The sequence below is a fragment of the Achroia grisella genome, unplaced genomic scaffold (genome assembly GCF_030625045.1).
Source record: "Achroia grisella isolate CSIRO2021 unplaced genomic scaffold, CSIRO_AGI_Agris_v1 utg483, whole genome shotgun sequence".
In the NCBI taxonomy this organism is placed as follows: Eukaryota; Metazoa; Arthropoda; class Insecta; order Lepidoptera; family Pyralidae; genus Achroia; species Achroia grisella.
In genome coordinates, this window is record NW_026712886.1 from 555,775 (window position 1) to 568,019 (window position 12,245).

Here is a 12,245-nt window from a genome sequence, read left to right on the forward strand (position 1 = left end):
TTCAACGATCATTATCTCATAACACAGTTAGTGAGATTTAAAACGCCTAACATTATTCAGAAGTCTCTTTTTGTGGAAATAATTTAATTTATTTTATACCTTTTACAGAAGACGTAAAGGTAGGGTTGCCAAGCCCAAATTTAAAAACCATCAATAAAAGTTCAATAAACTAGGACTGGCCAGTTTAAAAACAGAACGCAGTAGTAGTGTTGCAATAGTTATATTAATATGTAGTAAGATTCAAGTAATTAATATAATCATGTTTTTATAAAAAGTATTTGGTAAAATTATACTGTTGAAAATCAGTAATTAAGAGGCGCGCATATTTTAAAAACCCAGGACGCTTCCAAATAACTATTCAGGACTTGCCAGGACACTTCAAAAACTCGGACATGTCCTGGAAAAACAGGACGGTTGGCAACTCTACGTAAAGGGAATCATAACAATCTTAAATCCCCTAACATTTTAATTGGAGTTCATAGAACTCCAATTAAAATGTTTTTTTTTTATCTTCACGACTATTATTCCAGATGATGTTGCGTTGGCTTCATCAATAGACATTTCGTCTTGAACATTTTTTTTTCGAACTACTTAAATGCTCTTGGCCACAGCTGGCCTTTACAGCTCCACCAATAGAATCGAGTGTAAATAGCATTCCAATCCCACGGAAAGATGGAGCGACTGAAGCCAACTCCTGCCTGACGGATACGACTTTAGTCTGAGGACACCGATTTCAAGTTCGTCTCGGGCCGTCATAATTTCAATACTGCTTGAATTGGATGGGCGATCGACCGGAGAGGATCGATCATAGTGAACACAATACTCAACATGCCCAAATTTCAACCGAGCGATTCTACCTCCGTCTCTCGGATTTGTTTGGTTATTGTTGTCACTGGAGAAGAGAACGTAGCTATATACCACGTGAAGAATGGAGTTTTTACTTATAGATGATTTTAAAAGGAAATTAAAATTGCTTAGTATATAATTTCTAGTTTAAACTACGTATAGCAGTTCTAATTTATATACTCTATTTTCCCCCCGGTAATTAAACAACACAAGCAACATAGAATGTTATCGATATAGCAGAAAGTTTGCGATGTTCCATAAATGAAGGTGCAGATTTATTTTCAACTAGCTTTTGCCCGCGGCTTCGCTTGAGTTAATTTATCCCCTTTTGGGTGGAATTTATCAAAATCCCTTCTTAGGCTTCTTAGCCTACGTCATAGTAGCTTTATGCATGCAAAGTCTCAGCCCGATCGGTTTAAATTTGACAAAGTTTCATAAAAACTTTCATCCCCTATTTTAGCCTCTTGGGGATAGAATTAATCAAAATCCTTTCTTAGCGGATGCCTACGTCATAATATCTACCTGCATGGCAAATTTCAGCCCGATCCGGAACCACTAGGGTTTCGGCTGTGCGTTGATAGATCAGTATGTCAGTCACCTTTGAGTTATATATATTTAGATAAACTTATCACAATATAATAATACTCCATCGTTTGTAGGAAGGGATTTTTGGTAATGGATACTGTGGTCTCATTGCTAACAATATCCAATTACATTAAAAAAATATAAGATGTCCGGACTTTAGTTCTGGAAATCATCGTAAGTAATTACAAATGATGGGGTAGCTGCAGCTCAGTTGAACCTGAAGTCAGCTCTATTGGTGCCAGCGTAGTCCGTTAGCGCAAACAGATGCACAGTTCCATTGTCATCCAATACAAAAAAAACTCGATCGTTTAAAATTCTGAAGGCGAAATTTCTTTTAAAATATAGCTGTGTGTGCTGTCTATATAAACATGAGGTTTGATCATTTTTACGTCTTAAGATAAGGTTTACGACCGGCGCAAATCTATCGGTAAAATATATGTTGGTTACTATCGAGGATTGTATATTATAGTTGTAGATATCTAGGAGTCAACTAGTTTAATAATCTTATCCAATTTTTTTATGTTATTATATTTAGACACCATTCATACATAAATAAATAAACTTGGACAATTAACGCAACGCCATCTATTCCGGTAAATAGAACTTATGTTATGGGTACTAGACAACTGACATAAATACTTAGATTTCTTTTTTTTAAATACATACATAATATACATAGAAAACACCCAGACCGAACAAAGACAAACAAAGAATCGTAGTCATGAATACAAATATTTGTACCGTGCGAGGAATTGAACCCGCAACCGTTGGAAGTAAAGCAGTGTACTAAACCACAAGATCACCGACACCACACATTTTGACGGCCACAACAAGCTGTAACAAAACGCAACACCGAAGGAGCGTTTCGATTGGAGCGTAAACCTATCCTTTTTGAAGCTCTCTACATAACGACTTTACAATTGAAAGCATGGCGTGGTACTTTATAAGTTCACTCATTAAAATTTGTAATTTACCAAATAAATTCAAGAAAGTAAACAAAATACATAACTTTGTTCACCCGTAATCGAATGAAGCTATAAGCACGTACCATGAAATTTATATATGTAATTTAACGCGAGTGAAGTCACGAGGCACAGCTAAATATATTATAAACGCAAAAATTTGTGAGTATGGATGTATGTTTGTTACCTTTTCACGCAAAAACTACTGACAGGATTTTGACGAAACTTTACAGTAATATAGCTTATACATTAGAATAACATATAGGCTATAATTTAAAAAGATATTATGTAAATTGGGCGATATATGATGATAAGTGTGATGCAGAGGGTCAGCTAGTACACTATATTTTTATTTCTTGATTGTTATTGATTTCAAAAGTTACAAAATCTTAATCTTTCGCAGTACCACCAGAACCGGCTCGGATATATGACTCCGAGGGGCGAGAAATACTTGGTTCGATGGCTGGACCATTCCGAGAGGGGCAGGATCTGCTGATCTCCTGTCAGGCGGTTGGAGGTTTGTTATGAAGTCTCAAACCTTTCAAATTAAACTCATGTTTGCTTGTAATAATAAATGTATAGAATAGTTAATAACAGGTCAGCGTTATGATTATAGAATAGGCAAATGAGTATGATTGTTTGTATCAGTCTGGGTGTTTTCTATGTATAATATGTATGTATTTACAAAAAAAAATTCTGTGTATATGTATCAGTTATCTAGTACCCATAACACAAGCTTTAGCTAGCTTAACTTAGGTTTAGATGGCGCTGTGTGAATTGTCCTGAGATTATTATTATTATTATTTATATGCCAGTTGTAGTTTATTCTCAGTAAATGAGAACAATAAAAAAATATTAATCGTACAACAATCTGCAGAAGGGAAACGACACCATAGATGCACAAATGTTAGTCAGTAGGATTACGAGCGCGTCAACAGTGCGCGCAGTTAGTCAATAATTTTCCGACACCCTTTAGTCAACCCAACAGAGGTTAATTGCTGGATCGTCGTAACAGCATATATTTTCATAGCAGTCGATTATTTTATATATTGTGTGCATAGTTATATATTTATATTTATATATATATTCTTTTCAAATAAATGTTGTACATGTTTACAATAATACAGATTCATTTTTAAATTCAAATTTGGGAGAATAGTGTGACCACCAGCATATGCTATTATTGTCTTGAATATTCAGCTAAAAAAATTAAAGCAAATCCCCCTCTTCTATACTCAATATTAAACCCTGAAACTAATTCTCTTTCTCCTTCAGCAAAATCAAAAGGAGTTCGATTAGTTTCAGCCAATCTTGATCTTATTCAACATAATCTTAAAGGAAATAGTCTAATCAGGGTTCGTAACCCGAACAGTCCCCACAAGTAAACCAATGTTCACTAATATGACATTAAGTCTATTCATCATCAAATTTTTTTCATGTAGGAAAACCACCGCCAGATGTTTCTTGGTACAGAGGCGAGGAGTTGTTAGCCATAACAAAGGAAGGCTCGGTTTGTCAGCTTCATCTCCAGAGGCTGTCCAGGGAGATGTCCCATACTAAACTGCAGTGTAAAGTGAAGCCACCGTTACTGCAGCCACAGTTTAGGAATGTTACACTTAAATTATATCGTAAGTACTATTACAACTATCCTTTTAAATTAACTAACTTCCTTAAAAAAAATTCCGTGGATTTTTTTTTATGATATGTAAATACTAGCTTTGCCCGCGTTTCACCCGCGTGAAATTGATGGTATGCTATTCTGTTTCTATATTACTGAAAATTTCATCAAAATCCGTTCAGTAGTTTTTGCGTGAAAGAGTAACAAACATCCGTCCATATTCACAAAATTTCGCGTTTATAATATTAATAAGATATAATTTCAAAAACAAAACTTGTAATAGTAGCTATTTGCAAGTTAAAATCCCGTTAATTCGATCCTGCCGTTTCAGAGATTATTAAGAAGAAACACAGAGGTAGACGGATAGAAATGTTTAAAAATATTTTTCGATGTAATTAAATTACAAACATTATAACAGACATTTCAGTTTTGTGTAGTTGTATGGATAATAATATATAATAAGACTAATAATTAGTTAATTACTTACACTGATTCTTATAATTATTTATTATACAATAAATATTTATCGAATGCATTTTATATTCCGTCTTATTTACAATACCGTTAATAGTTTTTTTAGTACTTTTGTCAATAATTAAACTCAACGCACTGTTTACGGATTTTAATAAAAGTTTCATATGTAATATGCCTAAAAAAAAATCGAGACCAATTGTGATGCGATTGTTTTTTAAAGCAATAAACATAGTTTTTAGACATAATTTACGAAAACTTGCTGTTCTGTTTGAAAAAATCAACTAACTTTTCTAATTGACAAAGGGATTTCGCCATCTTTTAAATTTCAATATTATTATTATTTTTTAATCGTAGTCTTTTATTAGTTATATAATTATGAATAGGTTATTTATTACTTCTTTCTATTTTGCAGTAAAACCACAGTTTATTCGCGTAAGCGGCAAAGGCGCAACGCGAGCTGGCCAAGATAGATCCTTCACGTGCACAACTCAAGGTTCAAAACCAGCCCCAAATATTGACTGGTTCATCAACTCACAAAGAGTAGATTCCACTTTAACAGAGGTGACATTTTATATATAATATAATATATGTTTTAAGTACATAATGTGAAAATATAATACAATATATATATATCACGGGGAGTGTTCTGAGGAATTGTTCGGATTAATACCAGCTGCTGAGTTTCACCACCGTACCACCCGCCAGAAACTAAAATACCATCCTGATCATCTGGATGAATGGCGGTCTTCCACAGTGCGGTTTTCTAGAAACTTTTTGCCTCGCACAACCACATTGTGGAATCACCTTCCAGCAATGGTATTTCCGAACCGATACGATATTGAAACCTTCAAGAAAAGAGCTTATTCCTTTTTAAAAGGCCGACAACGTACTTGCAATTCCCCTGGTGTTGCGGGTGCTCATGGGCGGCGGTAATCACTTACCGCATACTCGTTTGTCCCCTATGTTATAAAAAAAAAATATATAAATTAAAGTCTTAAAAAGGGCAATTACACTATTTAATATTTATTATCTTATTTGTGAAATATATCATCTTTACACAAATAAACTTAATATAAACACTGTTAAATATGATCGTATAGGACATATTAGTCGCTTATGAACCTATTATTTTTTAAAGGCTACCTGAAAGAAATCGCTATTTAGCGATTAGGCCGCCCATTGATACCTCTATATTGTAATTGTTGTTTTTTTTTATATTTAGTGTAGATATTAATTTATGAAATTGTTAATTTCTTTCTGTGAGAGGAACAATAAAGATTTTTCATTCATTTATTCATTCATTTTTCTCTACCATCCAGTTCAGTATACCGATTCAATTGAGAAGAACTGGCAAGAAACTCAACTGTATGCAATAAAAACACATAAGTCATTTTAATATTATAATACGATGGTTTTTGCTAGGTGGATGTAGACGGAGAAATAACCAAGAGTACTCTAACTTGGCATGTGAGAAGAGAAGATAGTGGGCGTCAGCTGGTCTGCAGGGTCTCTAATCCTTGGTTCCCAGCATATACTCTGGAGGACTCGATCACCTTCGACGTTATGTGTAAGTACGCTTCAACTATGATATTATAGAATAATTGTATTAAATATAATTTAAATGACTTAATTTATAAAAGAGGATGTTCCTTGGAATATTAATTAATGTACGTTTTTTTTATTTCAGATTTGACCAATTTTAGATAAGATAAATAAAAAAAAATTTTAGAAACTTTTATAAACAAATTTTTTACTGCTCTACTAAATTTTCAATTATTATTTACATAAGACATGTAATAATTGAATTTTTTTTTTAGAGCGGGTAATTTTTTCAAGTGTATTTTGTGATAACTAGGTTTATTTTCAATAAAATTTAAACTATTTTCAAATCTGACTGACTGAGGCATAAGAGATCTACCCAAAATCTTATATTTATCTCAAGTGCCATTAAATTTAAAATAAATATCAAATATTTGCTGTAAAAGATTACTGCTCTAAAAATTTTCATTTATTATTTACATAACACATGTAATAATTAAATTTTTTTAGACCGGTTAATTTTTTCAAGTGTTTTTTGTGATAACTAGGTTTATCTTTAATAAAATGTAAACTATCTTTAAATTTAACTGACTAATGCATAAGAGACACACCCAAAATCTTATATTTCTCTCAAGTGGCATCAAATTTAAAATAAATACCAAGTATTTGCTATTAATAATTACACAACTATTAAAAAAATCGTCGAATACTCTACTTACCAAATAAAATTGTAGCGTTAAATCAAATGTTTTCGGTCTCGGTGGTCCAGCGGTTTAGCATGCCTTACTTCCGATGGTCACTGGTTCGATTCCTCCCATGGCACAAACATTTGTATTCATGAGTATGATTATTCGTATTGGTTTGGATGTTTTCTATGTATGTATTTACGAAAAAAAACTACCTATTTTTAGTAGTTATCTAGTATCCGTAACACAAGCTTTAGCTAGCTTAACTTGAGTCTAGATGGCGCTGTGTCAATTGTCCTGAGATTATTATACTCTCCTTTTCACAGCGGCTGCTGATAGTACCGAGGACGGGGCATGTCAAGTCTCTCGGTATTTTATTCGCGTGGTTATTTTCAGTTTTATTATGTTGAGCATTTAGGATTATTATTATTATTAATATTGTCACATAAAAATTGTCCAAGCATTACTATTGGAAATAAGAGTAATCAGCAGTAGATTAAATATTAAAATAATAATATATTAAAACAAAGGGGAACGCTGTCAGTATCTTCGGGACCTTGCCGGAAGGGACTCCTTTTAATAATCTATTTTAGTTATTATATTATATTTTAAGGTTTCTAATTTTAGGTTCTTTGCTGTATATAATGTATTAACATGATAAAGTTTACACGTTGAGATAAGAAAAACTCCTGAGATATTAAAGATATTCAAAGTGACGTTTTCTATAATAATGTACAAACAATTAATTTAATCATGGCCAGCATTATACTTACAGATAAAAAATTTAAGACTCTATATAATAGAAGTATTACAATTGAAGATAAATTTAGTGCGAGTACAACAGAAACGGAACAACTAAAAAGCGGCACAGTATATCAAAACTACACCACTGTAGATAGGGAAGTGTTGGAGTTCCGGTGATGCTTGTTCGGCGCCAACTCTCAACTTTGTCTCTCAGTAAAGAGCGTTCATTACTTTAATCTTTCATTATCTATTCTGTTACAAAAATAATTAAACTATTTGGTTGTTCGGAAAGTAATTTCGTTTTTTCCTAACTTAGGATTTAATTGTATTTTTTGTACTCAACTTCACACTTAAGCCGTATAATTTCTATATGCTTTGAGAGTACTCTATGCAGTAGTTATTGGTTGGTGCCCTTTTAAATATACCCTTTCTGTTTTACTACAGAAAGGGCAAAATGCTGTTAAATTTAGCGAACCAGTTCTGGCACTGGCGTACGGTTCACACAACTTCTCCACACACATCAATTTCTTTCTGGCTTGAACAGCATTTTACAATACAATTGAATCCTAAGTTAGGAAAAAACGAAATTACTTACCGAACAACCAAAATTTTCAATATATGTAAAATGTAGGAAGACCAAGGGATCTTACTATATTTTATTTATTTTAGGTACTGTAGGGATAGGGAACTATAAAAACCTTGTAATATCACGTGATTTTTCTTAACTTTACGGATGAATAATAACCGCGTCAAATTTTAAGAGTATATAATTTTATATATATATATATATGTATTTGTGCCTATTGCAGTATATTTCTATATTTATCAGCTACCTAAGCTATTAGTCGTGGCTTTGCATGTCAATTAAATTTACATTTAACAATTTATATATATATATGTGTGCACACACACACACACACAAATATATTTTATATTATTATTTAATACAATAAGTAATCAAACTCGATGAAATTTTGTCAATCAGATAAGGCACTTTTCAAGTAATAAGTATTTTTTTGGTAGAGAAAAAAAATTAATATAAAAAAACATTGACATTCATAAGCGTGTTAAAAAGTCCTAATTCAATTACAAGAATGAGTAATTTTTGATTTGATTTCATATAAACGTTTCATATAAATGTTGTTTTAAAATTACATGTAACTGAAATACTTGATTTTCACCAATAAATACCTTCGTTAAGCTCATTCATTCACACATCTAGTCCTAACTAAGTTTGTATTATGGGTACTAGACAACTGATATAAATATTTTTTTTAATTACATACATATTATGCATAGAAAACACCCAAATCTAAACAAACAGTCATTAATTTGAATACAAATGTTTGTATTATGATATGAAAATAATCGATTTTGACATTGACTATCATATATATATGTGATACACACACACACACACAAATTATATCATCGAGACCGTCATACAAAGAATCATATTCATGAATACAATAATTACATAGTAGAGAAAAAATTTTAAATAAAAAAACTCACTACCTTCGGCAACGACATTTTTGTATCTTAAACCACTAGAATACCTACCTATATTGGCTATATAAATAGCAATTAAACTTCTAACTTATGTTATATATACTGATTTAAATATATTACGTTAATAATTGATATCATCTAATTTAATTTAATCCGTTTTACTAAACGAAACGTCTATTTAACATAGCATAGTAACAGCAATAACTTAGAATACAAAAACTCACTACCTTCGGCAATGACAGTATCTTAAACTACTAGAATACCGATATTGCTCATATAAATAGCAATTAAACTTCTAACTTATGTTATATATACTGTTTAAATATATTACGTTAATAATTGATATCATCTAATTTAATTTAATCCGTTTCACTAAACGGAACGTCTGTTTTACATAGCAAGTAACAGCAATAACTTAGAATACAAATTATTTATGGGCCCCTCATGAGAATACCGACGTTTACAAGGGAACGTAAACGCAGTGTATACACAACTTTGTCTTGGAGTTTATCTCGTCAAGTTAAAATATTATCGCCGACTGTCAAGCGGGAGAGCTTATTGCCAGACTTGCGTAATGGTTTCAGTTAACTTATTTAACTTTTTAAACTTCACACATTATGTTTTGGCAACAACAACTAGATGTAATAATTGTATGAAATACTAGTTGTATGACGTTGCGTTGCTCATTTTATATCGAACTAGCAGTTCCCGCGATTTTGTCCGCGTGGAATTTAACTTTATTTTTCTAAAATAAAAGGATTTCTAAATAACTAAAAATTATTTTGTTCGTCTTAATTTATTCGTTCTATTAGGTACTGATAGGTTCAAACTAATACATTTACAACCTACATCATCCCTTATTTTATCTCCATGGGGGTTGAATTTATCAAAATCCTATTTAAGCGAACGTCTTCATCATAGTAGCTCCAATCTTTAATTTCAGTTCAATCAGTCAAAAATTCAAGAAGATTTATACAAACTTTCATTCCCTATTTTATCCCCTTACGGGTGGAATTTATCAAAATCCTTTCTTAGGAGATGCCTACGTCATAGTAGCTTTATGCATGCAAAGTCCCAGCCCGATCGGTTTAAATTTGAAAAAGTTTCACACAAACTTTCATCCCCTATTTTATCCCCTTGGGGGTAGAATTAATCAAAATCCTTTCTTAGCGCATGTCTAAGTCATAACATCTACCTGCATGCTAAATTTTAGACCGATCCGTCCAATGGTTTGGGCTGTGCGTTGATAGATCACTATGTCAGTTAGTCACCTTCGAGTTATATATATTTGGATAAAGGTGTAGTATGTATTTATCTAGGATATGATCTATATGAGTAAATATACAAAAAATATTAATGTTAATTGAGGTCGTCATTACTAAATTAATTACATAATTTATTTAAAAGCCGTATTCAAGTTACATAAAACTTGGATTTAGACTGCACATTATCGACCGGTGAAGCTGTAAAGGGCAGCAGCGGCCATTAGACCAGTCCGAAAAAAAGCAAATATACCTGATGAATATAGCTGGATCCCTGCTATGTTGGATTCAAAATACACGCACCCAATATTCTGTTCACCATAAAATTGACCTCGACGTTGTCAATGTTATCGACTACCCCATCTTGAATAACAGTCGTGAGGATAAATTAGTTTATTAATATTACATTTGATGTAAAAAGTGTGAAAATCCATCAGAAATTTACGTAGTGCTGACATATGTAATTGCGACCCTGGATAATTATGCTCAGTGCAGTCTTTATTACGTAGACTTATTGGTTTTTAATAGGATCATTTGGTTCTACGTACTACATTTAGTACTATACCATCACAAGGGGCCATAACCAGTCTCTTTGGGTGGAATTTTATTTCGTTCATAGTGTTTCTTGAGGGTTCCACTCGAAATTTTGATAGTAGCATTACAATGCATATACGGGATTGTATTTTTGCAAAACGCATACCTGAAACAATTACAAAAAGTATACAATTACGAAAATAATTAAACTATTCCAAGATATTCCAAAGTAGATTTTATAAAAAATCTGCGTGGTCTGGCTAGTTCCAGTCGGTAAGTAAGAGCTTTTGTAGATGTATTTTAGTTAAAAAGGATGAGATATCTTATCAATGAAATACATACAATTAATTAAGGCCAGTAAGACAAACTGAATAATATCTACTAAGCACTGCACAAACCGTATCCACCTTTCATTGTACTATTGTTATTTAGTATATAAGATATTTTAATGCACATTTTGTTAGTTTACTATCATCTGTAATATACAATGTCTCAACCGACAATATTGTGTTGTTATACCGCAACAAAGGGTAAGATTAGACGGTTAAATTACAGGATACGATGGCATAATATCTAAGATAGTCCTGCTAAACAGCAACGTATCAGTAGTACCACGAGCATCACGTAACGCGTCCATAGTGTTGTTGAGGCATAAACGCAAGAAACCCTGCCACTCGTCATCTATTCAAGACCAACTTGTTTACCATTTCATAAAAAAAATTTGAATTCTTGCTCTAAAGATTTCAGAACTCATTAGAGTATATAATAAAAATGAAAGACATGGATGAACAGGAACAACGAGTACTTCGTTATTTTATGTTATATTTATAAATCTTTATATTTTGAAAAACCAAAATCTAAATTATCCCTTCATTCTGTTATTTTTTAATTTTGATAATTGTCCCCTTTCGCTTATTCTTATGACAATTCTCAGGTTTCCTTTATCGACCACAGAATATTTTTTTTTTATTTTATAAATTAAAAATGCTATAGGAAAACCGATTAAGTTCTGAAATTAGTATATTCTCTATTCTATTAAATAATATTGTTTTTCTTTAAAATTATACAAAGTTACATACCAATACAGTTTCTAGGACCAGCACCGAATGGTAAATATGCACATGTATGTCTCTCTCTTGCTTGCTCCGTATTGAATCTCTCAGGATCAAATACTTCTGGATTGGGGTAATATTTAGAATCATAGTGAATTCCACGTGGTGTAATTAATACAGTTTGATTCTTTTTTATTGTAATATTAGTATCTGGAATTTTATAATCCTGTTGCGCAGTTCTTTGCAGCGGTTCTACCAACGGAAACATTCGCAGTGTTTCATCGAATACTTTTTCTAAATAGATCATATCGTTTATCGTCTCATAAGTTATTTCTCCATTATGTTTTTTGAGTACTTCATCAACTTCTGCCAACAGTTTATCTTGAACATGTTGATTCTTTGCTAGTAAATACAGCATAAATGACATAGTTGTT

The 12,245-nt window shown here is 32.1% G+C and overlaps 1 protein-coding gene across 1 annotated transcript in view; it reads left to right on the plus strand.

Moving 5' to 3' along the window:
- The window catches only part of LOC131845766 (titin-like), a 146,601-nt gene that overhangs the window by 118,827 nt on the left and 15,529 nt on the right, over positions 1 to 12,245 (plus strand). The window contains exons 5-8 of the mRNA XM_059194857.1: positions 2,797 to 2,910; positions 3,836 to 4,021; positions 4,898 to 5,046; positions 5,908 to 6,052. Coding sequence (XP_059050840.1) covers positions 2,797 to 2,910; positions 3,836 to 4,021; positions 4,898 to 5,046; positions 5,908 to 6,052 — 594 coding nt within the window. The remainder of the gene's footprint in view (positions 1 to 2,796; positions 2,911 to 3,835; positions 4,022 to 4,897; positions 5,047 to 5,907; positions 6,053 to 12,245) is intronic.